The sequence below is a fragment of the Amblyomma maculatum genome, chromosome 3, assembly GCF_055883805.1.
Source record: "Amblyomma maculatum isolate TAMU_Amacu chromosome 3, ASM5588380v1, whole genome shotgun sequence".
Lineage (NCBI taxonomy): Eukaryota > Metazoa > Arthropoda > Arachnida > Ixodida > Ixodidae > Amblyomma > Amblyomma maculatum.
Genome location: NC_139346.1, coordinates 24,292,139 through 24,319,837, shown reverse-complemented (window position 1 = coordinate 24,319,837; position 27,699 = coordinate 24,292,139). Strand labels below are relative to the sequence as shown.

The window sequence follows — 27,699 nt, the reverse complement described above, 5'->3', positions numbered from 1 at the left end:
ATGCGCAGTGCGTGCTGCTGCAAACAAAGACCAGGAAAGAGATAGAGGAAGCAGAGAGAAAGCTCAGCAGAAAAATGGGCACACCATTGCACTTCGCTCTATCGCGTTGTTTCCCCTCTCCTCAATATCATGGCTGCACTGGCTGCGTCTGCTTTGTACCGCCCGCTGCTAAACCGGTTCCCTCATTCCTTCATGCATATGGGGGGAAAACCTGGGCCAGGGGGCGCTGCGCCGCTCTGTGCATTAGAGTCACTGGAAAAATTTCAGAGTACCGCATTCGTTTTCCCCGCGCCGCCGCTCGCCTACTGGCTGATCCGCGTCACGTGACTTCGCGTCACCATATCCCTTCCAAGCGCGTGCGCGGAATTAGTGTCTTACGCAGTGTACACGTGAGAAATTCTGCTGTCTCTGGTGCGGCACCAGGCCTGAGTCTAGAAATACGTTTTCTCTGTGTCTGCACCAATGGTAGGTGTAGCTTCACAGAACCGACCAGGAAAAATTCATGCCACCAAGGAACACCTTACGCGAAATACGCTGGTTCATTGGTCTGAAATTTTGTTCATTTAGCCGCGAAAGAAGCGCACGAAGTATTCAACGTGAACATAGTTCGCCTAATGGCAACATGTGTTTACCTTCCAACGCCATGTGCCACACGTGCGCAGCAATATGCAGCGTTCATTTTAATTGCGGAAGTTTGCAAAAGCTACCCTCAAATTAAGTTAAATATCCAGCCAGCAGGCATCAGATGCATGCATCTATATTCAGTTCTGCGAAATCACACACACTCTGCATGTTCGTGCATGGATCGGATCGATAACTGCCGCAGCTCTTCCTTTTTTATTTTTATTGTTAATTCAAATGTACATAAAGCTTTATGCACCTATTTATTAGTTATATATTTCTAGTTGCATGTTAAAGAAACCCAGGTGTTGGAAATTTCCGGAGCTCTCCACTACAGTGTCTCAGTGTATGAGCCGCTTCGGAATGTTAAACCCCATAACTAAACCAACCAACCATAGTTGTATGTTCGCAGCTGGAAACTTTTGGCAAATGTGTGTCAACCAGAAATGCCATCAATGTGCGATGCCATTTTAATTTTTGACGGCAGTTAATGAGCGACGTTCTAGCAAATTGGCGGCACGAGGCATATGCCGATGAAACAACATAAAGAGACACAATGAAAAGTACAATATTCACAACCGCGCGGTGATAGCAATGATATATTAGGCCATGTTTTTTTTTTTTTCTGGGTGAAAATGGGTGCGACCAGCGCGTAACTTTTCCTTCATTTAATGACGGCGCCACAAAAGAATTAAGTTCACGCAAAACGCTTCAACAAAGCCTGCTTGGCATTCTTGGAGCAGCGACGGCGATACTAAATTGTATGTTAGTCTATTTACGCTGTCTCGGCGAGCCTGCTGCTTCACTCTGTGTTGCTGATACAAAACGATTCATCATGTCAGAGCGCAATGAACTGCACCTCACCCACCGTGTCTTTACCGCATCTAGCACAACGGCGCCAGCGGACGGCATTCTTAACACTATATGCACACGTTCCTGCGATCTTCGCAGACATGCTATTACACTTCGTCACTTTATAATGTTGTAACACATGTAACACCACTGCACTGCCCGGAAAACGCGAGTTGATCCAAATAGCCGGCGATTTACAAGAGCAGGCGCCCTGAACTGTTCGCCGGTGCACCCATACACTTCATCCTTTCCTATCGATTGCGGACTAAAGTAATAAATACAGTGACCGCATAATCACTGGTGGTACTGCTCTGAGTAAACATGCCAAAATGTTTCATTTTTGCTACTTTAAAAACATGTTAGAAGACTTCGAATACTGTCACTCGCCGTTCAGATGGCGGCTGGGTCCAGCGGTCTGCGGTACTCTGAAAATTTTCCAGTGACTCTACTGTGCATCAACGCGCTCCATGGAGAACCCAGCAAAACCTCCTCGCAGTGCGGCCGCGTCGTCTGCTCCCCGCTGCATTGAAAAGCACGTTTTCGTCTGCTCTGCGTTGCATTCCAGCACGTTTAGGCACCACACGCACGGTTGTTTCTCTCCTCCTCCGGCCCGGTTCTGGCCGCCATCACGCTCCAACAAAGGGAGCAAAAAGAAAACAGAATTAAAAAATGACGACACGCTTTTTCGCAAAACTTGTGTGCAAATGAAAACAGGGTTGTTGTCGGCCTTTTTTTTAGGCATCTTGTACCGCTCGTATCTCGCACCTCAGTAACTGGCAGTGCCGCAGTAGCCATCGCGGAACTGAGTCGGCCTCAAAAAAGATATACGTACGTCAATCGTTCTATCCTCATATGCGATCCTGCTTCGGTATCTCAAAACTGTGCACTTGCTAGAAGAGAAAACTGAACTAGGAATTACACAGAGTAGCTGTGGAATTAAGAAGACTAAGGTTTCCGTGGAGAGATGTGCCCATTTGCACGGAAAGTCATCAGGCATTTCCTCGCTCTTCGTCTCGTGGAGAGAAAACTGCCGCCAAAATGGCATGCCTCAGCTTCTCGTCAGTGACCCAGGTTGTTAGAAACCCCTCATCGTTTAAGGCAGCTAGGTCATTGAATTCGGATGGCAGCAGCGAACTTCGCCTGGCCATTGTCGGCATGTGTACCATTGTAAAGAAAACATAAAAAAAAAAAAGCGCCGAATACAGGACACGCGGCGCAGGTAGGCTGTCGGTAGCTATAGTCGTCACCCTGCTGAGCGAATGGGTAATTGTAGATGGCAACGTTTAGTTTCGTTGACTTTGTCAGGGGGTTTACTAATACATCTGTCATAAAAGAATGTTGAGTGGGCCTTCTCCAAGTAAATGGCCACACTCATCGCTCTGTACACACGTGTCAATGAGTTTCCACGAGAAGAATGCACTGTTCCTCTGAGTGAACAGCAGGGACAGAGATTTCGGTGTTTTTGCAATGACAAAGAAAAAGTTTAAAGTTTAAAACTAACTTTTCTAAGCTGAGAAACCAAAAAAAAAAAGAGCCTCCTCTCCAGCTAGTGCCTTTAAAAAGCACTGGGTTTGCATGCTCGGCTGCGCCATGTGCTCCGTGCAGCATCTGAGTGCTTGTCTGCTTGCGCGCGGTTGTTTTTCTCCTTGCCCAGTTCTCATCGTAGTCGATTCGCATCGTAATATAATTAAATTACGATGCGCTTTTAAAACAAAATCTATAATTTTGAAAGCTATTTAGCGCTGTGAACTTTTTTCCTCTCCTAGAGCTTAACAACACAAGAGTTGCCACCTCAAGTCCTTCAAAATACCTGTCGCTGGCCTCTTGCCTTCGAGCGACGAATTCGCATTCATGTCATTTTTTTTTTTATGTCTGAGCCTGCCAATAAGCGCTCCTTCAAAACAATGTTCGCAGCGATCAATGAATCATAATTTCTCACTTTCAAATGCACAGATATAAAAAACACGTTTCCAGATAGCCTCTTTGTCAGACAGGGAACCGAAAAAAGCGAAAATAAGGAACTCCACTGGCAAAAAGCACCGGCTTTGCGCCCGTCTGCACGCACCCATCCTCCTCCTCCTCATTCTCCTTCTCCTGCTCCGTGTGCATGTGCGGCTGCGCGTGGCACACGCACGAGCGGGCTGCACAGACTCCACAGAGAGCCGTGCGCTGCGCGTAGGTTTTGTAGTTCCTCTCCGCTCCGCTAGAAATCGAGCGCTGGCGTCGCAGAGCTAACTCCAGCTTGAGTTCTCTATGGCTTACAAATGTCACATGCTGGCGCATAGTAAACAATCCCCACTGATGCGCGTGCCTCTACGGAAAGGGTGCAGCGCTGCCCTAGAGCAGCCGGCCCCCGAACTGTTCCCTCTCATTCTTTCCGAACGTGGCTTGAAAACGTCTTGCAGAAAACTGCCGAGGGCAAAGCGATCACCTTTGGTGAAGGCACATCTTTCAAAGCGTGGTGCGGAGTTCGATATATTGTATGACTGGTGAAATTGAGTTTGATACAGTCGAACCCGGATATATCGAATTCGAAGGGGATCGCGAAATAGTTCGATATATCGATAATTCGATATACAGAAATCGGCTTGTGACGACACTTACGATGCGAAAATACGATACCATATTTGTCGCGTAATCAACCCACTCGCATACTGAACCCAACCTCCAATTTTACACCCGAGCATTTGAAAAAAAAAAAAAAATGTGTTAAGGCTAGCTTGCTCACATGCAAGCGATGAGCGGCAGCGACAGAGCGAAAATTTTTAAACTTGTTGGAACTGCGTCCCTCTCGCCGCTCGAGCCACCGCGGCAGCTGAAAACAAGGTTTCTGTGTCGCCGCGGCAGAAATCGCAATCGTTTTCGCTTGCATGTCGATAGCGCGCGTCAGTCCGTTTCGGTCGTCTCATCCACAGCTCATTGGCAGCATGCCAAGATGCTGCGCGGCGATAACGTCAGGGCGCGCGTTTATCTTTTGATAGCTCCTGCGGTGGCGGGGAGCAAACTTGGCAGAGTGCCCGTGATGGCTTGATTGCACAAGCCTGGTTCGATTTATCTCGCCTTGGGGCGGGCGTTAAGATCGCAGCAGATGACCGCGTGCTTTCGCCAATTCATACATGCAAGGATAAACGATTAAAAAAAAATAATAAAATAAACATCTCCGCAAAAAAAAAAACAAAACATCCTGCCGTTGCTTAACCTCCGCAGCCGCCATATCTTACGCTACGCCGCGCGTACAGCCCAACGATAAGAAAGGATGACTATCGTAAACAAAAAAAAAAAAAAAACACAAAACAGAGAGAGCCTTTTTAACATCAGCAGGCGCCATAGCCAATCTCTTTCTCTATGCCATAGCCACGTCCGCCGCCGCCGCGCCGGCCGCCGCACGCAGAGGGTTCGCAACACACGCTGGAGAAAGCGTCAGACATCGGTCTGAAAATGGGCTGAGCTGGCTTGGCGCATGCATTGTTGCGCGTGCTGAAGGAGAGAGATAGCTCAGCAAAAGAATAGGCACACCCATGCACATAGCTTGCAAACGTCGTGTTGGCGCGCGGGAAACAACAACTGCAGATGCGCGCGCCTTTGGGGAATGAGCGTGGCGCTGCCCAGACCAGCCGTCGCCGAACTGTCCCCTCTCATTCCTTCCGCGCGTGGCTTGAAAACGTCACGCGGCAAACGGCCAAGGGTGATGCGATCGTCTTTGAGGAAGGCACACTTTCCAGTGCGTGGTGCGGAGTTCGATATATCGAACGACCGGTGAAATTGAGTTCGATATATGACGCGGCTTTCCTATACTTTTACATGGGATTTTCAAGGGGATATTTTGTGAGTTCGATATAACCAAAATTCGATATATCCGGGTTCGATATAACCGGGTTCGACTGTATATGACACAGCTTTCCTATACTTTTACATGGGACTTCGAAGGAGATATTCCGTGAGTTCGATACAGTCGAGTCTACTTATAACAATATTCAAGTGCCACAAAATTTCCATTGTTATAACCGATAATTGTTATAAACGGTTAAACGGTTTGCACGAAAAAAAACATAACAACTGCAGAGAGGGGTCGCGGACGGCAAGTGACATGCGAGCTCCGCCGATACATCGTTTTGGTTGCACCGAAAGGGGTCTTGTAAAAATTATGAGAAGGTTGCCGCGGCTGCCCCTCAGCTAGAAAAATCCCGAAGTAACGTTGCGGTGTAGAGAGAGAGAAGGATGAAACATTTATTTAAAAGCAGAGGAGACTGGAACACGCAGGCTCCTGGGGTGAAATCGCCGCAAGCATCTCACCACGTACATCTCACTGGCTTGCATGAGAAAACCCCATGTCCGTTAAACTTGCTTGCCTCACGCGAAGCGTGTCGACATCCTTCTCCATGGCATCTAGGTACACCACGTAGTGCAGCGGAAGGTCCCTCGCGAAAACAAAGCCCCAGAGGGACTGAATCAACTCCAGGGCCTCTTGCGAGAACAACGTTGAGGCAGCCTGCCCTACCGCATCATCGTCGCTGTCATCGCTGTCACTGTCGTCGTCAGGCGCCTTATCGAACGCGTTTGCGCCCACTGTCAAGCGAGGACTTTTCTTTGTCGAACATCTCAGAGGAGCGGATGATCGTCGATACTGTCTGTTGCGATAGTACGTACTCCATCGCGATACTGCACTTGTTGTCTCCAAATCGATAGCCTTGCCGTGCGCTTTCTTTTCACCGGCAACGTTGTCCGATAATCAGCGGATAGACCAGCCATCTTACGTTTCGGCGGCAATTCAAAAGAGACGAAGAAACCGCGTGGCAAGGAACGGCTTCGACGCAATCAGCTTGCACAAACAACCAAATCCGTTTGCAGAACTGCGCAAAATGAGGGGCGAGCGGGTAAGTGAGCAGATCAGCGGATCAGCGCGTTGGTGAAGTTCATTTGTGTTTCAGAGGGTGACGCAGCGCAGAGCTATAGGCGCAGTCCATTCGTATTCCGAGGGGTGGAAGGGCAGCGGGAGAAAGACGTGCGGGCTTACAATGCGAAGAAGGCCAGAAACAGGTTCTATTGTATGAGCGCGCGGCAGGGAGGGTGCAGCAGCTGGAATTTCTTTTTTCTTTTCAAGGATTTCGCAATCAACTATCTTTTGGCACGAGAACTCAGGAGCGAAACTTCATTGTTATAACCGATAATGTGGCAAGGGGGCATTGTAGTAAGCGGGTTATTTTATCATAGAAAACATACAAAAGTGGATGGTACAGCAGGTTTTTCATAGTTGTAACCGATATATTGTTAAAACCGGTATCGTTATAAGTGGACTCGACTCTATAAGCAAAATTTGAATTATCCGGGTTCAATATATCCGGGTTTGACTGTATTAGAAAATTTTAATATGCAATACAGTCGAACCCGGATATATATAATTTTGGTTATATCGAACTCACGGAATATCCCTCTGAAAATATCATGTAAAAGTATAGGAAAGCCGCATCACATATCAAACTCAATTTCACCGGTCGTTCGATATATCGAACTCCGCACCACGCACTGGAAAGTATGCCTTTCCCAAAGACGATCGCATCACCCTCGGCCATTTTCTGCGTGACGTTTTCAAGCCACGCGCGGAAGTAATGAGAGGGGACAGATCGGCTAGGGCAGCGCCGCACCCATTCCTTAAAGGTGCGCGCATTTGCGGTTATCATTTCTCGAGCGCCAGCACGTGACGTTTGCAAGCCATGTGCGTGAATGAACCACAGAGAACCGGTGGGAACAAGAGGGGAAAAACGCGGCAGAGCAGTGCGCAAGGGTGTGCCTATTCTTTTGCCGAGCTATCTCTCTCTTTCCTCTTTTCTGGCCTTCGTTCGCAGTAGCACATGCTAAGCATGCGCCAAGTCAGCTCAGCCCGTTTTCAGACCGAACGTTGGACGCTTTCTCCAGCATGTGTTGCGAACCCTCTGCGCGCGGCAGCTGACGTGGCTATAGTGCCTGCGGAAGTTAAGAAGCGGCAGATCTTCTTTTTTTTTTTTTGCGAGATTCGTATATTTTTATCGTTGTGCAGTATGCGCGGCATAGCGTAAGATATGGCGTTACGAAGCGGCACTTTTCTTTTTTTTTTTTAATGGAGTCGTTTATCCTTGCATATATGAATCAACAAAAGCAATCATGACACCGGCTTTTAGCATTTTTCACTTAAAACAGCATTTGCAGCTAGTGTATCACGCTTTCCAATGATTTTGTGGCAGTGGACTACGCCCGCCCCAAGCGCGGCGTGATAAATCGAACCAAGATTGTGCAATCAAGCCATCACGGGTAGTCTGCCAAGTTCGCTCCCCGCCGCCGCGGGAGCTATCAAAAGATAAACACGCCACGATGTTATCGCTGCGTAGCATTTTGGCACACTGCCAAGAAATGAGCTGTGTATGAGACGACCGTAACGGAGTGCGACATGCAAGCGAAAACGCTGGCGATTTCTGCCGCAGCGATACAGAAACCTTGTTTTGAGCTGCCGCAGTAACGGCAGAGGGATGCAGTTCCAACAAGTTGGAAATTTTTCGGTCGCTGCCGCTCATCGCTGGAGCGAGCTGGTCTTAACGCTTTCTTTTTTTTTTTTATATTGTAGAGTGCAAAAGTGGAGGGTGGGTTCATTATGCGAGTGAGTTGATTACGCGACAAATACGGTATCGTTTTTTCGCATCATAAGTGCCGTCCCAAGCCGATTTCTGTATATCGAATTATCGATATATTGAACTATTTCATGATCCCCTTCGAGTTCGATATAGTCGTGCCTCGTTAATATGGACACTTTGGTTTCCGACCAAAACTGTCCAAAAGTGAGTCATCCATAATAACGAGCCATGAATAAAAATGAAAAGAATTTTATTGAGAAAAAAGAATTGTAATTAACGACTGCTTTTGTAGATAACGGTGTGCACTGGACTCAAAATTTGACAGAACGTGGGCAATTTTGAGTGCATTATTCTTATAATTTTCTTCGAAACATTGTAGTGCAGTCTGAAGCGACTTGCGTACCATGACACGCGTGATGGTGGGCTTTGTGTTGGTCGAACTTTCAAGCAATAACTCCTCACTGGCCGATGAATAAGCGTCCGATTCTCTACTCACCACCATTTCCCAAATGGCCTCGTCACTGAGCAAAGCAGCCGCTAAGCAGTAGCTGCTTGAGATTCTTCTGAGGCGAGGCAACAGCTGAGCTGTCTACATTTGTCCCTCATGGCTTGGATTGACTGTATTCACAGATTGCTTACTTCGCGCCTACGTTCAGCTCTGTTCTTTTGCGTTTAACTCCCGCCATGCCAAAATCCAGACTCAAGTTGAGGGTTACAGGCTTCTGATGATTTGCACTCTCTTACCTAGTTAACCCTTCTGTCTTTCCGTTCTTCTGATTCTCTTTTTTGCCTTTTACTGTTTCCGTAAGGAAGCGAGAGAGTCAGGTTGGCAAGCTGCTATGCAGAAGACTGTCGAACATCCCATCTTCTTGGCGCCGTCTCTATGTCTTCCTATAAAACAAACACTGCAAGCTGAAGTACAGTTTAGAACGACGGCTATCCGACTACGAAGAGCTCAGACCTTGTCAAGGCTGCGTCATTGACTTAAAGCGAAGCTGACATGCGGACAGAACGCCTGAGGCGCAAAATGTGGCAGTTCGGCAGCGCAACAGGGACGAAAACCGGGAGTATGAGAGGAAGCCTTTCTTTTGTCGCCCTACTTTGTGAGTGTCTTAATTCTCACCAAAAAGCGTTAACGGCTTCATGGAACTCATACTGTGCTTTGGGAAAGAAAACTTCAGTTCTCGCCGTCCCTGTAGGCACTTGGCTTTCTTCCTGTCATTTCTTTCTTACGCTTTTACTGGCCTCTCTGTTTCCGTTCAGCAGAATTTATTGCAACCACATGTTGCTGTTTTCCCGACTGCGGAGGCACTGCGGCTGCACCCAGAAATCTCCTGGTTCCCCCTTTCGGGGTCTTTCTTACGCCGATCCCCGGTTTGCTGCGTACGTTCCTCTCCGTTCCGTTCCGCTCCCCCCCCCCCCCCCCCCTCCTTCTCTAAAACGGCGACACACCCGCTTTGGTTCTTTCCAACCCCACAGGACTTTATGACATATTGTCCAATAAGTGCGAATCGAACCACAAGCAGCATCATCATATCATGCATGAAGGGTGAGTCCTAGAGACGTCTGCATGCCGTTGCCGAGTGATCTTAGCAACGCAAGCCGGTCGACGCAAACTGCTCAGCGTCATCGCCATACCGTTTTAGTTTAAAGAACTATTACAGTCGAACCCTGATATATCGAACTCGAAGGGGATCGCGAAATAGTTCGATATATCGATAATTAGATATACAGAAATCGGCTTGTGACGGCACTTACGATGCGAAAAAATGATAACGTATTTGTCGCGCAATCAACCCACTCGCATAATGAACCCACCCTCTACTTTTGCATCGCAAATTTGAAAAAAAAATATGCGTTAAGGCCAGCTCGCTCACATGCAAGCGATTGAGCGATCTCAGCGACAAGCGGCAGCGACAGAGCAAAAAATTTCAAACTTGTTAAACTGCGTCCCTCTCGCCACTCGAGCCACCGCGGCAGCTGAAAACAAGGTTTCTGTGTCGCCGCGGCAGAAATCGCAATCGTTTTCGCTTGCATGTCGATAGCGCGCGTCAGTCCGTTTCGGTCGTCTCATCCATAGCTCATTGGCAGCATGCCAAGATGCTGCGCGGCGATAACGTCAGGGCGCGCGTTTATCTTTTGATAGCTCCTGCGGTGGCGGGGAGCAAACTTGGCAGAGTGCCCGTGATGGCTTGATTGCACAAGCCTGGTTCGATTTATCTCGCCGTGCTTGGGGCGGGCGTTATGATCGCAGCAGCTGACCGCGTGCTTTCGCCGATTCATACATGCACGATAAACGATTTAGAAAAAAATAATAAAATAAACATCCCCGCAAAAAAAAAAAAAAAAAAACTGCTGCTCCTAAACGTCCGCAGCCGCCATATCTTACGCTACGCCGCGCGTACAGCACGATAAGAAAGGATGACTCTCGCAAAAAAAAAAAAAAAGAGAGAGAGAGCTGCCGCTTCTTAACATCCGCAGGCGCCGTAGCCACGTCAGCCGCACGCAGAGGGTTCGCAACACACGCTGGAGAAAGCGTCCGACGTCTGTCTGAAGACGGGCTGAGCTGGCTTGGTGCATGCGTTGCGCATGCTGAAGGAGAGAGATAGCTCAGCAAAAGAATGGGCACACCCATGCACATAGCTTGCAAACGTCGTGTTGGCGCGCGGGAAACAACAACTGCAGATGCGCGCGCCTTTGGGGAATGGGCGCGGCGCTGCCCAGAGCAGCCGTCGCCGAACTGTCCCCTCTCATTCCTTCCGCGCGTGGCTTGAAAACGTCACGCGGCAAACGGCCAAGGGTGATGCGATCGTCTTTGGGGAAGGCACACTTTCCAGTGCATGGCGCGAAGTTCGATATATCGAACGACCGGTGAAATTGAGTTCGATATATGACGCGGCTTTCCTATACTTTTACATGGGATTTTCAAGGGGATATTTCGTGAGTTCGATATAACCAAAATTCGATATAACCGGGTTCGACTGTATTAGCCCTTTTACGTGCAATTCTGTTCGCGACCACCATTGCTGGTCGTGATGGTTCCGAAAGATGAGCTATCACGCCATCGACGGGCATAGCGCAGCTCGTTAACATGAGACATGCGGCCGAGCATAACACAGGAGGGTCAGACGGCGTGATGTTTGGGTAAAACTGCAGAAATAACCCTTCACCACCAAGTGCGCTAAGAGGCCGCCCTTTAGTTGAGATAGAAGGCGAGGCCAGCAAACTTCTACATCTACTGAGGCTGAGCATCGCTGCCACCCGCCGCCGAATTTGCCACCTACAAGAAATGATCGACAACCATGTTGCCACGAGTGCAAACCGACATGGCCTTCTTATGCAGGCAGAGACCATTTATCGAAGGATCTAGAGAAGTAATTGTGTAATCGGAAAGTTCAGTAAAAAATCGGAGGTGTTCCATGCGAATCGGAAGGGTTGGCAGGCATGAGTCCTAATCTAAATATACACACAAGCAGCAGCAGCAAGCATGAAATGTGAGTCCTAGAGGTGTGTGCCGAGACAACTGCACGCTGCTGTCAAGTTTTCTCACGCACCTCTGCAGCCGATCTACCTAGTCAGTGTAATTTGCCGCTACTTTCTCTCGGCACCATCAGCGTGCCATTTCAGCTTTTTAATTGTAGTGTGAAACCATTACTATCCCCTCCACACACAATCCTCTCCATAACCATTGCTGGCCGCGATGGTTTTGAAAGATGAGCCATCACGTTATCGTTGGGTGCAGCGCAGCTCGGTAACATAATGCATGTGGCCGAGAGCAATACAGGAAGATTAGATGGCGTAACGCTGATGAGCATGTCGAGAGGTCGCACTTACAGCAAGATTGAAGGTGAGGCCAGTGAGGCATCCAAATTTACTGCAGCTGCACCAAGTTGCAGCTGTGTGCTGCTGCTAACGAATTTGGCACCTATAAGAAATGACCACCAAGCCATCATGACATTCCTAGAGGACAAAGGCCACTTATCAGAAGGTTTAGTGCAGTGATCATACAATCGGAAAGTTTGGTAAAAAATCGGAAGTCTTGAGAGAAATCAGAAGGATAGGGATAATGTCAACAGCATGCAGGGGGTGAGGAACAATGCTGTGGAAGCATACATGAGCACTGCAGACCCATCCCTTCCTTGCAAGGTCAAGGCCAAGCTCAATGCCCTGTTTCCTTGGAGGCCCCTTTTTTTGCTAAAGTGAAGTGCTCCCCACCTGAGCCAAGGTTGAAGGTTCGGTACAGCATGGGGACTGGAGTTCCTTTGCCCCCCACGGGGCACACCATGGCCCGTGCCTGCAACTCGCTGCGTATGATGGCGGCCGGACCTGCACAACATGTGGACAGGCACAACAACTTTCATCAGAGAAGACCCCACTTCGTGGCATTCACCATGAGCAGCAGTCCGAATGAGCCCCTGCAGAAAGTCTGTGCCAGCTGCACTTCCTAAACTTATTCCCACACCAGTCCCTCTGACGACCTCTGCTAAGCTGGCCTTCTTTGTGGAACATATTCGACCGTGGGCACTCAATGAGCAAGCCAAGTGCTCAGAGCTGCACAACTGGAAAAATGTTTTCCACTTGAAACAGTTCTCAGATAGATGCAAACTATGTCGGGGCAGGTTGGACCTGGTACATAAGATATGGACGTGTCTAGAAATCCAAAATATAGATCAAGAAACAAAAACAGAAGAATTTTGGGAGACTCTACTGTTGAGCTCACACCATGACACTCAGCTAGGTCTAATCCAACTGGCCGAACAAGCCGCCTGGGTCTAAGGACTCCAGGCCGCCATCTAGGTGGATAGGTTGACGCCTATCCTGTAGCTGTTGGACATTGAAGTTTTACTACCACCACTGCCCAATCAGCTGCTGACACTCCTGAACACAATTTTAACGATGCAGACTGTCAACACAGCCACCGAGCTGCTTCAGTCAGAGTACAAAGCTATTGCAGCATGCAAAGCACCACTTTGCTTCAGCCAGCCACGCCCAGTGCAACTGCGTGGAGTGCTCAACGTGACAGAAATGCATTGCATCAACTAGTCAAGCTACTCTAGCAGCTTTTATCCAGGAAACCTTCCAGCAAAACTGAAACCCTACCCTGCCTGTTGCTGATGATTCAGCATGCCTCCCCTGCCACCCATAACCTCTGAGCATGAACTCCGCTGCGGCGGTGAGAAAAGTGCAGTGCTGCCTTTTTTCCAACCTGCCCAACTTGTTAGGGCACTGCTGGGCATCCTGCGGTGGCAGATACTGGGCCACAGGTGGACAGCCAGTGTGGTGCATCACAAGGGGGAGAACAAAGAGGACAAACCCAAGCTCGTTTGCACTGACCCTCACTGGCACACTACCGCAAAAAAGGGGGATGCTCTTATTGACAAGGAAGCTCTCTCATAAGCTAGAAAAGTTGTACTACAAGTGAAATGCAAGGAATTCAAGACAGTTTTCGTATACCAAACCAAGAAAGACTTGTGTCGTCCGCTTGCAAATGGCGATCACAGAGGCTTTGACATCCAGAGTTTGACACCAACTGAGGCGGTATGGTTTCGCCATTCTAATGTGGTATAGTTCAACACCCCATTTGCCAGAAAATCCTGCATCGCCATTGAGCAAAAAATCACAAGCATGGCACTGTCAGGAGGCGACTGGCCACAGGTTTGCCTGGTGTGAGGTTTAGCAAGAGCTGCCAACTCGGGTCTCTCCATGGCAGGGTGACATCAGAATCAGCCTGCCAGAACCCTTGCATTCATGTTACTCTAGACCAGGCAAGTACTGGCTTGGTTAAAGTGGGGCTTCAATAGCGGAGCTTATGTGTCCCCCATAGTTTTCAACAGCCGTTTTCTCACCCAAACGAACCGCAGCCAAGAGCCCCGGGTACTGAAGAGTAGCCAACTGACCTTTGGGTATCTGTTGAGTGCCCAGCAACTGCTGCAGCCGCTGCCAAGCAAGTAGGCGCACCAGCTTCTCATCCAGCTGGTTCAGCTCCTCCCGACCTGCGCATACAGCCCTGCTCATGGCCCCAAAACACAAGAACCACTTGCAGCACCACCAGCTGTGTTCTGCTGAACCAACTGAAATACTATGACCCAAGATGGCAGCAATACCAACTGCAGAGGTCCCAGCTGACTGCAAACATATGGACTCAGTGTAGTTTGGTGTGCAACATTTTATGCATGTGTTTGTGAGAGACATGTGTGTCTTGCAGGAGAAACTTCAGGAGTGTAATATAGTATTCCACAGAACTGGCACAAAGATACACTAATCAAACTTGGCACAAATAACGCAGAGAAGCACAAAAATGTCCCGAGATTACAAAAAATTTAGAATTCATTTTCCCATGTACCTGCATCTTTATCTCAGGAATGGCTACTAAGACAGTGAAGACATTAGCAGTGCTTTAGAAAGGCACACTTACACTTCAGATGTACAACTATATAATTATAAGCCTCTATAATTACACCTAGGATTGCACGTAAGCATGCGACCCTAGATTGCATGTGTACCGCTATGTCATTTTGTGGGAAGTAACCCTCCATAGTAAAGTCACTTGGAACAGCAAAGAACTTTACTATATATCAGGGTCTTTACTATGCTAGTTGTTGGTGATTACATGACTCTGAAGATACTGCCTGGTAAATAAATGACTACCTACTAATCACGTCTTGATGCTTTACAAAAAAAAGTAAAGTCCAAAATGCCTTCCATCTTTCTCATATAGTCTCTATGTGCAATTTTCATTTTTTTTTTCTTCTATTATAACGCTTTTTGTTAATATCTTGTAGAAGTACCTCTTTAGCATGAATGCAACATGCCTATGAATATAACAGAGTTTAACTTTATGTGAAAATCAAAGCCTTGCATGGACACGGTGTTATCTCTGCTGTTTCTGGCATTTAAGAGGCAACAGATGAGATATGCTCACGACAGGTCAAGCGCAACAGAACCACACATGCCTCACCTCCATTTCTTGCTATCACTGCCTCATGCTACGTACTGCACAGTGCTGCGAACATACGACCATTTCTTCCCTTCCCTACTTCTTGCTGCACTTTTACTTCCTGATAAAACCACCCCACCTTCCTTTCATATTCGTAGCCAACTTTACTTCTTTTTTTTTCCATGAGTCATATGCTTTGCCTCACAGCTCCAAGGCCTACATGAGGTTGGTGTCTCCTCAGAGTTGGTGAGCCTAGTGGTAAAGGCACTTAAAAAAAGGTGCAGTTTCATTCTTATTTACTAAAAAAAAAAGAAAAAAGAAAAATTTGCACCACGATCCAAGGTTAAGCCGTGTTCAGACTATGTGCGCAACGTACGTATCGTTTGTAAGGATCGTAAGCGTAAGCGCAAAAAAATGTAATGTGTCTGTTCAGACTGCTGTCACATTGAGCATAAGATGCGCAATGTCCGCAGCCAGCGTGGGCGTAAATGTCGGAGGAACCGCGACTTTCATGACTGGCACAGATACGTCTGTTACTGCGCGACCAATGCGTGCAGCCGTTTCAGTTTTCCCTTTACGGTCACGGGGATGCTGCAGCTGAGGCTCTAAGGGAGCACTTCAGGTGAGGGTCAAAGGAAGTACCTTTGCAAGACAAACAGAACCACCTTTGCAGGCTGCGAGGTTCGAAACTGGGTTTGGGCCCACTGCGGAGGAGGGGCGCGCAGCGGGGTTTACGGAGCTTCTCCCAAACGCACACCCCTGGAAAAGCCGAGCGCCAGGCCGGGGGACGCTTGTACCCATTTTCACCGGTGGGTGTCCGGCGGTGGGTTTCGAACTAACCACCTCCCGCAGCCGAGACGGGCGCTCTAACCACTAGGCCACGGCTCGGCTGCGGGAGGTGGTTAGTTCGAAACCCACCGCCGGACACCCACCGGTAAAAATGGGTAAAAGCGTCCCCCGGCCTGGCGCTCGGCTTTTCCAGGGGTGTGCGTTTGGGAGAAGCTCCGTAAACCCCGCTGCGCGCCCCTCCTCCGCAGTGGGCCCAAACCCAGTTTCGAACCTCGCAGCCTGCAAAGGTGGTTCTGTTTGTCTTGCAAAGGTACTTCCTTTGAGCCTCACCTGAAGTGCTCCCTTAGAGCCTCAGCTGCAGCAGTCCTAAAAAAAAAAAAAAAAAGGGCCACATAAAGGGCTTTTGCCGCGCGAGGCGGACTTATTGTTGTCCGATGGCGGAACGAATCACTGCCACATCGGCGCAACTGTTTGGGCCGTGACACCTTTTCCCAAGCATTTCACCCCAGAAGAGCCGAGCACCAGGCCGGGGGAAAGCTTGTACCCATTGAAAAACCAGTGGGTAACCGGCGGCACCAGGGATTGAACCCGGTACCTCCCGAATGCGAGGCGGATGCTCTACCACAAGGCCACTGCTTTGGCCTTGTGGTAGAGCATGTTTTTTTTTTTTTTTTTTTACTACCTACACGGTCGTGTCCCCTCACACTCATCAGGTATCAAGGTCAGGTATCGACCCCGCAAAGTTCATGGTACACTTAAAAAGTAGAACACCTTAGCTAATGAGCCATCAGAGGGATTCATTTAACAATAGAAGGCTCTCTTAGTTATTGGTGGCTTATTTTACAACACATTACGCTGTGTGTGTGTGTGTGTGTGTGTGTGTGTGTGTGTGTGTGTGTGTGTGTGTGTGTGTGTGTGTGTGTGTGTGTGTGTGTGTGTGTGTGTGTGTGCGCGCGCGCGTGCGTGCGTGTGTGTGTGTGTGTGTTTTCTATTGTATTTAACAGTTTGACAGTATTGGACTATTGCCTTCAAATGTTCAAGTCAGCTGCGGTCAATCGCATTGAACTTCCTGCGCTGAGAGAACGCCTAAATAAGCAAAAGCCAAATACTACCAATATCTCTCTATCATAGCAGGCGTCCGAAAAAATAGGGCCGCTGATAGCAGGAAGTTTAATTTTTTTCTTTTCACAACCTCCGCAGCATGTCGAGAGAAAGGTATTTATAGTACAATATTTTCTAAGTCAATTATATGTAGCAGCTCCTACGTGTTAAACAAGAGCATTGTCGTATATGTAAAAATAATGCTGAGGTGGTATTACTCATTACAGTCAAACCCGGATATATCGAACTCGAAGGGGATCGCGAAATAGTTTGATATATCGATAATCCGATATACAAAAATCGGTTTGTGACGGCACTTACGATGCGAAAAAACAATACCGTATTTGTCACGTAATCAACCAGCCCCCATAATGAACCCACCCTCCACTTTTGCACACGAGAATTTGAAAAAAAAAAAAAAAGCTTTAAGGCCAGCTCGCTCACATCCAAGCGATTGAGCGATCTCAGCGATGAGCGGCAGCGACAGAGCAAAAAATTTCCAATCTGTTGAAACTGCGTCCCTCTCTACGCTCGAGCCACCGTGGCAGCTCAAAACAAGGTTTCTGTGTCGCCGCGGCAGAAATTGCGAGCGTTTTCGCTTGCATGTCGATGGCGCAAGCCCCTCCGTTTCGGTCGTCTCATCCACAGCTCATTTCTTGGCAGTGTGCTGAGATGCTGTGCAGCGATAACGTCACAGCATGCTTATCTTTTGATAGCTCCTGAGGTGGCAGGAAGCGAAATTGGCAGAGTGCCCGTGATGGCTTGATTGCACAAGCCTGGTACAATTTATCACGCCGCGCGTGGGGCGGACGTAGTCCGCTGCCACAAAATCATTGGAAAGTGTGATAGCTAAATGCTGTTTGAAGCGAGAAATGCTAAAAGGCAGTGTCATGATCGCAGCTGACCGCGTGCTTTTGTTGATGCAAGAATAAACTACTCCCGCAAAAAAAAAAAAAAAGCTGCCGCTTTTTAACGTTCGCAGCCGCCATATCTCACACTACGCCGCGCGTACAGCACAACGATAAGGATGGACGACTCTCGCAAAAAAAAAAAAAAAGAGAGAGAGATTTGCCGCTTCTTAACGTCCGCAGGCGTCATAGCCACATCAGCCGCCGCGCTGTGGGTTTGCAACACATGCTGGAGAAAGCGTCCGACGCTCTGTCTGAAAACGGGCTGAGCTGGCTTGGCACATGCGTGCTACTGCGAGCGAAGGCCGGGAGAGAGGAAGGAGAGAGACAGCTCGACAAAAGAATGGGCACACTCTTGCGCTTCGCTCCATTGCGTCTTTCCCCTCTCGTTCCCACCGGTTCTCTCTGGCTCAATCACGCACATGGCTTGCAAACGTCACGTGCTGGCGCGTGGGAAACGATAACCGCAGATGCGCACCTTTGGGGAATGGGCGCGGCGCTGCCCTAGACCAGCCGTCGCCGAACTGTGTCCCTCTCATTCCTTCCGCGCGTGGCTTGAAAACGTCACGCGGCAAAAGGCCGAGGCTGATGCAATCGTCTTTGAGGAAGGCACACTTTCCAGTGTGTGGTGCAGAGTTCGATATATTGAATGACCGGTGAAATTAAGTTCGATATATGACACAGCTTTCCTATACTTTTACATGGGATTTTCAAGGGGATATTCCGTGAGTTCGATATAACCAAAATTCGATATATCCGGGTTCGACTGTATTATGATCAAGTTTGATAGTCTCAAGGCCGGGTTCAGTGAGCTATTGTAGCATAATTGTGCAGGAAGTCCAGGAAGTATATGTGTGTTATCTTTTCCGAATATAAATAGGATCCTACATTTGCCTTGCTTGTTTATTTTTCTCCTTTTCCAGCTCTCGTTGCAAGGTTGAAACTGGAATGTCATTTGCTATTATTATACTCTGAATCGTTTGAGCCTAGCTATTACCAAAAAAGACAGGTGCAGCATCTTTTTCATTTTACATGAACTCTGACCATTACAACTACCACTACTACGGCGCCACGGCTACACGGCTCGGCGGTATTTGATCTTCAGGCAGGTTTCGACTAGACCTAATATAAGATAGGACGCGCAGTGCAGGCGGAATTCCCGTCTTCGAAGTTGCCTTAACAAGTGCCTAAAGAAAGTGTTCCTGGCACATGGTGAAATCATGTGCTCCGCATTTTCGAGTATATAACAGAAATACCATGCGCCGAGCGGTTTCAAAAAAAAAAAAAATAAAAAATGCACGCTCTGCCGAGGACAGCCCTTTCCTATTTCAAAATTTCCTGGTCGAAAAATACTCCTTGCGATTACGCAAAGCAGCTCAAAGCCACACCGCAAAACGATGGGTAGGGGCATGCTCAAAAACGCCTAGCAGAATGGAAACGACTGCAGCGCTCAGCTGCCTCGGCACTCTGCTGTTTCGGCACTACGCCGCGAGCAGCGCTGTTCCGCCGAGGCGATGGTGGCACCATATAACAGGCGCCCAGTCCCTATACAGAATTCGACTTGAGACGGCGCTTACAATCGTGAAAAATGATGCCGTATTTGTCGCGTAATCAACCCACTCGCATAATGAACCCACCCTCTACTCTTGCCTCTGAAAATCTTAAAAAAACACACGATAAAAAAAAAAAAAAGCGAACTCAGCGGCGGGCGGCAGTGACAAAGCGAAAAACTTCCTACTTGTTGGAACTGCGTCGCTCTCACCACCACGACAGCTCAAAAACGGTTTTTGCGTCGCCGCAGCAGAAATCACAAGCGTTTTCGCTTGCATGTCGGTGGCACGTCCCTTCGTCGCATCCGCAGCTCATTTAATGGCAGCGCGCCAAAATGCTGCGCAACGATAATGTCGCAGCGTGTTTATCTTTTGATAGCTCCTGCGGTGGCGGGGAGCGAACTTGGCAGAGTGCCCATGATGGCTTGATTGCACAAGCCTGGTTGAATTTATCACGCCACGCTTGGGGCGGGCGTTTGAATGACGTTTGAAGCGAACAGTGCGTCCTTTCGTTGATTTATGGATGCAAGGATGGACAACTCACGGAAAAAAATAATAAATCTGCTGTTCCTCAACAACGCCCGTAGTCGCCATAGCTTACGCTACGCAGCATGGACGACTGTCGTGGACGACTATCGCAAAAGAAAAAAAAGAACTTCCGCTTCTTAACATCCATGAGACGCACATCACCATCGTACGTCAGCCGCCGCGTGCAGAGGGTTTACGGAAAAAGCATCCGACGTTGTCTGCCACGGGCTAAGCTGGCTTGGTGAATGCGTAGCGCGTGCTGCTGCGAACGAAGACCGGGAAAGAGAGAGGAAGGAGAGAGAAACCTCATCAGAAGAATGAGCGCATCTTTGCGCTTCGGCATTTTTCCCCTCTCGCGAACACCACGGCTGCATTGGCTGCATCCGCTCTGTACCGGCCGTTGCCAAGCTGGTTCCCTCTCGTTCCTTCACGCACATGGCTTGCAAATTCTAGGAGACAGTTATAGGCCTGTGCCCCTTCTCCCCTCCACACACACATACACAATTTTTTACATTCCCTAATTCCCCCCACAACAAAAGAACCTCAAGTCTCACGTGCTGGCGCGCGGCAAACGGTTACCACAGATGCGCACAACTTTGAAGAAAGGGCACGGCACTGCCATAGACCAGCCGTCACCGAGCTGTTCCCTCTCATTCCTTCTGCACATGGCTTGAAAACACCACGCGGCAAACGGCCGAGGGTGATGTGATAGTCTTTGGGGAAGGCGGACCTTTCAGTGTGTGGTGCGGAGTTCGATATATCGAACGACCGGTGAAATTGAGTTCGATATATGACGCGGCTTTCCTATACTTTTACATGGGATTTTCAAGGGGATATTCTGTGAGTTTGATATAACCAAAATTCGATATATCCGGGTTCGACTGTATTCCGTGAGTTTGATATTGCTGCAATGTTATCTTACTGGTGCCGCCATGTGGCGAGCTCGGGAGACTGGCACGCGGTCGTCTTCTTCGCTCTCGGTGCTCGCCCGCCAGTCGGTTCCGTGCCTTATCTTGCCGGTGCTTTTGCTTAGTTGTGAATAAACCTGCTTAACCAGTTCCACTGGCTTCTGTGACATTTCTGGTGGAGGTGCGGGGTAGATCCCATGTACGAAGAGCCTCTGGCTGCCCCCTACGCCCATCTACACACTGTAGACACAACACCTGTGCACAAGGCGAGCCGTCACTTGAGAGGCTTAGCTCCCGAGTGTGGTCCTTTTGTTTCCCCACCGCGAACCACGATGACTACAGCGGCATTGCCCCTCCGGGTGGAAAATTGCGGCAATATAACGAAAATCTGAATTATCCGGGTTCGACTGTAGAACAGTAAAACCTCAGCCATCTTTTTTGTTGCAGGTGACCATACAGCAAGTTCATGCGAGATCTGATGATGAATGCAGGCAGCGACAACACCAAGAAGAAGTGAAAGCAGTTTCACTGCAGAAACAAAGTGGACATATTGCAAGCAATCGACACAAGGAAAAGGCGAATCAACCTCCGCAGACAGCATGGCATTACCCCACCAGTCATTGCGAGCATTTGGAAATACCAAGACCGAACAGTCAAACTTCAATGTACAATCAATATATGAGGAGGTCATACCTAACTCTGATATTGTTTCATGCACATGAACAAAGTCCGCACTTTTGTTGCTAACTGCAATGGTGGTGCAATGATGAGGCGTTTTCTGAAAACGGAAAGGTGTGCTGCACGTGCCAGAAAAAAATAAGATTTCTTCAAGTAAAGCAGGTTTGAACCCAATGCAACATTTTCATTCAAGATTTTGCTTGCCTGCAAGTGTTTAACCTTGAGGTCGAGATATGTCACTTTCACGCTTAGGTTTGACCACTTGCTTTAACCGCAAATTTTTCATTATAAGAGTATTTCAAAATAACAAACAATTTTTGATGGCCCCATGTGATTTTTTGTATTTAAATTTGACTATAGTCCAGCTTCAGTCCCATATTGAGGGCCACAGATATCTGCACACTGAATCACACAAGCCCTCAATTCCCCCATGCTCACCTCTATGTGTCACATCCAGGACAGCAGATAAGTTTAGCCCTGAGCCATATACTGATGTTCACGCACATCAACACATTGAATTGCACGAACACCCAATTCATCAATACTCATCTGTTTGTTTGTACCCGGGACAGCAAATGCATTTAGTCCCGAGCCATTTACTAATTTCCACCCCGCCGGGGTGGCGCAGTGGTTACGGCGCTCGACTACTGTTCCCAAGGATGCGGGATCGAATCCCGGCCTCGGCGGCCGCTTTTCGATGGAGGCGAAAAGCAAAAGCGCCCGTGTGCTGTGCGATGTCAGTGCACGTTAAAGAACCCCAGGTGGTCGAAATTTCCGGAGTCCTCCACTACGGCGTCTCTCATAGCCTGAGTTGCTTTGGGACGTTAAACCCCACAAACCAACCAACCAACCATTTACTAATTTCCACACATATAGGCACACCGCATCACGTGAATTCCCAATGCGTCAATGCCTGCCTTTTTGGCACCCGGGATAGCGTATGTGAAATCTTGTAAATAAGCCCTGGTGAAAACCACAAAGAGCCCACTCACCGGGACTGCCTTCTCGGCGGCCAACTTCTTTGTTCTCGACGTCCTGTGTATCCTCAGCAGAGTCCTGCATCGAACCAAATGCATTCCCTCTCACTGTAAGCACAGCCCAAAGGCAATCAGTCGGAACACACACCGACTTTAAACGAGACTCCTGCAATCTTCAGACACGAGCTGCAAAATGTGCTATGAAATTTTAAACCACCTCCTAAGGGTGACTTAAATTTTCGAATATGAATGAAATATGAATATGGACATAAGGAAAGCAAAACCGCAACAGGCACAGGACGGAGGGTGGGTGGAGACAACACACGGCGGTGTTGTCTCCACCCTCCGTCCTGTGCCTGCTGTGGTTTTACTTTCCGTATATCTCACCAACTGGCCTGCACATCTACCCTGCTAAGTTATGAATATGGAAAAATTCCTTAGAACGTTGAGCCAAATATCAAATACCTGAACAGTGAAAAATAAAAATAAATTAAAAATAGCACGCATTGTTTGTCTTGTTTATTTTAAAATTCACATCATATTTGCAAATAAATTTAAATTAAACTAGAACTGCATACACGAAGTACAGTTCTAGTTTACTTAAAAATCCAGTATATATTTTACACAGTTTTTTGTACAGGAAAGACCTGCATGAAACCAGGTGGAGCTGTTATATCGCTGCTGAGCACAGCAAACTGTCGTTACCTTGGCCTTCGAGGGACTAGACAAAATATCCGACTTAACCGAAAGCATGAATTATTGAATGAGCCTGAATAAACTGTCGAAAACTGCTTGCACCAGAGTAATTTTTTATCTGGTGAACACCTGCACGATGGTTGTCTGCACATGAGATGGAACCGAAGTGAGAATGACAGTTTTCCCAGTTTTGTCTAGTGCATCGCTTTGCACACACTGTCAGGAAGGCAGTCTTCACAAAACGGCCACGTCACATCTTGAGGATGCTTCACAGCACAGTCCACTCAGGTAAGCACTGCGGCAAAGCGTGCAGTGCTGTAAAACTTGAGTGAATTTGGTCATTTTAATTGTCGGTAATTCTTTTTTTGCTTCCCTGCGCAACACATCAAAAGTGTGCTGTGTTGCACATGTATACATCAGGTCTCATCGATTTGGCTTGCACTGGCTGCACTAGTTCTGAAAAGTGCTGCAGCGGTACCAGGTGGTCACATGAGCGTGCAGTGCCAGTTCTGACACTGGCATGCGACGGCAGCTGCCAAAACGATTATGCAAGTGTAGGACTCTGCAACCTACCAGATGCGTGTGCGCAGTATACATTTCATGTATTGCGTGCCATAGTAACATGATCATGTCCAATTTCGAAGCAAGCTGCCGTAGGCCTGCTGCACTTGATCGGAACGTGACGACGACTATGGTGACAGTACTATGGCGTTGACTGCGACCAATTGACCAACGTACAAGAGAATTAACGTTGTAAGCAGTTGCTACGACTATTAGTTTAAAAAAGACTGCCTAACGAGATGCTTGACTGGTTCAGTATAAACCTAAGGAATTCCAGTCTTCTGTCCAAAAGCGCTCCTGCTGAAAAGATACACATACCTCACTGCGCAGTGTATATATTGACTCTCAGATGTCTATGTACTCTGTGGGCTGCAGGTTTGATGTCGTAGAGTCGCAGCGCACACTACTGTGTGAACTGAGCCTCTCACACGTGCTTGGCACGTCAGAACTCAATCTATCGCACCTGATTTCTGTTCGCAGCTACCTGTCGTCTTAGGTCAAGTCCAGTGCCACGCAACACAATACAAAAAAAAAAAAACTACATACGACAATGTGAGCTAAGGTGCCATATCGCGCATGGCCACGTACCGTTACATATGTGGCCACAACTACATATATAATACTGCTCCTCCACCAACAAAATGCTAATTACCAGCATGCAGCCCAACTCCCTGTACGCAACCATCCGATAGCAACAAACCGTCTGGGTTCTGAAGGAGACGGACTTTACAAAGCCCTGGAGAATGACGCGCAGCATCGTCTGCGGCGCGTATGCCATACTGCACTTTTTTCTGCACCTCCTCTAGAGCGAGTGCGGAATGGGTGACAACTTATGCTGAACTAGTCCTGCACCTTGACAGAACGAGCAGAGAAGTGCAAACGGCACGTGCAGCACCGGCAAAACGAGGACAGCGGTGCTACAGGTTTTCCCTCTGAATTTAATCCTAGCGCCAGCTGATATAATCTAAGCGCCGTTTAATTTAATTCGAGTGCCAAAAATTTAATCATAGCGCCAGCATATTTAATCCACGCACCAACTCAAATAATGTCAGCACCAACCAATTTAATTCAAGTGCCAACGCAATTAATACAAGCCCCAGCGGATTTAATCCAGGCGTCAACCAATTTAATCCATATGTAGAAAATGAATGCGGTAGAGGGCGCCAAAGCACGAAACATGAATTCTAGAAATAAATCGAAATTGAGATCGCTTTGCGGACCATGCGACGAGTAATCGTCACATCTGCATGCACTCTTTCGCTTTGTTCTTGAAGAAATGCGGTTTGTGACACTTCTCTTCCAGCTTTTAGCTTAGACGCATGGCAAGTGAATAAATATGACTGTAATCTTCTAACTGGCTGGTTAAGCACTGCTTATTATCATCATATGCTTATTATCTTAATCTGCATGGTGATGGCAAGTGCAGCTTTCACACAACAGCAGGCTGTTTTTATGAAATTGCAACCTGCGCATAAATGTATTTGTGTTTCTAATCATGATTTAACACCACTAGCAGAAAAGAAGGAATAGTTTAAAGCACAGTTGGTTCAGATGTGAAGACTTAGAGGCATAGAAACATTACCTCATTTCACCGCTTTTTCAACTTTACACGGCCACTACCGTCGAAAGAGAGAGCGCGCCCCTGCATTCAGTCTGCCCGCGACACGGTAGAGTGAATGAAACTATGTACAGCGGAGCTTACAACCGAGGCCAGGTGTAGCTACTGGCCTCTCACTATGGTCACCTTAGCAGCAGTACTTAATTTTCCTGGGCGGCAATTCTAGCCATTGCCAACAAACTATAGGCACGTACAAGTACAGAAGTAGTCGACTTTGAAATGCAATTTTATTTTCTAGGAGACATTAGGCAGGTCTAACTCAGAACGTTTTACATATCGCCTTCATGCAAATCTCCCCGTATAAAAGAAAAGTTATGGCGGTCAAAAGCAGCACACTCTACCCTTTGTATTTGCTGCATAGAGTGTCGGGCAGCGTCGAGCGACAAACTGCGCCGATGGTCCTTTTTAGTCATTCCGGGAGGCGTGATTAGCACCAGGTCTCTCCGCTCGCTGAGGAAAGCTTTGACTTCCGACTTGAACTTCGAAAAGACTTCCTCTATAGGGTTGAAAAACGGGCTGTAAGGACGCAGCCTCTTGATCGAGTGCGTCTGACTGGCCAGGCTTGCCTGTTCCGCACGACTGTGAGCTGGAGCGTTGTCAAAAATAAAAACCGCTTCAGAACCAGGTTCTTCACTTTCGACACGGGTTGATATGTCGTTCAAAACCTAAATGAGATACGGTTTATTAAAGATTTTTTTTTATTGTGTGATAAAATTGTGCCTTTCGTCGAAGACATTTTAAATCTATATATATTCTGTAATCAGACGTGCACACATTTGTGGGCTAATTTGCTCACTTAGAATCAGGGTGTCGAACCGGAACCAAACCGAAAACTGAAACCGAATCCGAATTTTTGCTTGGAACCGAACTAAACCCGAATTTTTCCCGCCATCTTGGAACTGAACCCGAACCGGAACAAAAAACAGGAACCGTTCCGAACCGGTTCTTGGTATTCTTCCAACCCACATTTGCTGCCAACTTACCCTTATCATTTTTTACTTTTATCGTTGCTTGTAAAATGCCTTCTTACTTATTTCCAAACCACTACTGCACATCGCAAGCACCATAACCACAGTGCAAAATCGTTCCTTGCAAAAAGATGAAAAGAATAAAGAAAATTTCATTGCCACGTGCATATCACCAATCTCTGGTGTCGGGTTATCGTTTCATTTAGAACACAGGTGGCCACTGCACTGCGCAATGGCGCAAATGACTCATGGACGAAGTTGCCCCATTCGAGAGCATCCCTAGGCAGCGAAACAATAGCATATAATACATAAGTTGAGTTAAATATTTAGACAAATAAATATGTTCCATGTGCAACTCAAAAACGAAATTACGAATCTGTTAAAAGTTACAGAAATAATTTTATTTTAATATCTTTCCACAATGTCGCAATGAGTCATATGGCACGTGCATAGCAGCCGTATGCGATGCGACATCAGCGGATGCGATATGGTTAACCGAGACTTCAGAATGATAAGCCGACGCTGATGGTGAGAAGGCCGCCTCGGGCAGCAATTTAACGGTCTGTTCTTGAGTTTTATATGAAGTACAGTTGAATCCCGCTATAACGAAATTCACGGTGCACGAAAAAAAATTCGTTCTCGCGGAACTTCGTTATCGCAAAAATTTGACGTGAAACGCAGAAAGAATTGCCCAAGCAGCAGCAAAGGCGTTTAATGCCAAAAATCTGTAAGCTTGGTTTGCTTACGCTTCACGGCGAGCAACGCCGTCACGCGATTTTCGCACTCGGTCAGCAAACCCATTGCAACATCGTCGTCTCGGACAGCAACGAAATTCCTGATGACATCAAAAGCGTCCATCACCTGTACGGCGGTTGCCGCAGCCGGCGCTTCCTGTACGTCGTCGTCTTCTTCATCGGAAGAGTCCTTATCATTCCGGGCAGCTTTTATGATCTGCTCATCACTCACATCTTCGTGAACAACAACACAAGCGTCAGCGCCGATGTATTCGTCGAGCTCGAGATTAGGCGGCACGGTTCCTATTTCTCCCAGCGTTTTCCAGGCGGCCGCGATCCCCGGAGCCGGTGACGCCTCTTCGTCGTCGTCTGTAACGCCTGGTGTTAGGCCAGCAGAGTGTACGGGTCGACCTTCGGCAAATCCGGCGTGCCTGAAACAGTTCACAATTACTGAGCGCCCCAGTGTGCTCCAGGCAGCAGACATAATCTGCAGTGCCACGTACAAGTCCACCTTCGTGTCTCGGCCGGTTTCAGTGTTAAAAAGCAGCCGCTGAATTAACCTCCCGCGGTAAGCGCGCTTCAGGCTAAGAATCACGCCCTGATCGAGAGGCTGTAAGACAGACGTGCAATTGGGAGGGAAAAACCTCAGCTCCGTGTTAGTGAGCTTGACT

General features: G+C 47.9%; 1 protein-coding gene across 1 annotated transcript in view; it reads right to left on the bottom strand.

Annotated features, from left to right (window-relative positions):
* The window catches only part of LOC146194353 (PHD finger protein 12), an 86,634-nt gene that overhangs the window by 29,834 nt on the left and 29,101 nt on the right, over positions 1-27,699 (bottom strand). The window contains exons 6-8 of the mRNA XM_084597361.1: positions 22,467-22,530; positions 13,973-14,068; positions 12,291-12,401 (exon numbers count right to left, since the gene is read on the bottom strand). Of these exons, the coding sequence (XP_084453487.1) occupies positions 12,291-12,401; positions 13,973-14,068; positions 22,467-22,530 (271 nt within the window). The remainder of the gene's footprint in view (positions 1-12,290; positions 12,402-13,972; positions 14,069-22,466; positions 22,531-27,699) is intronic.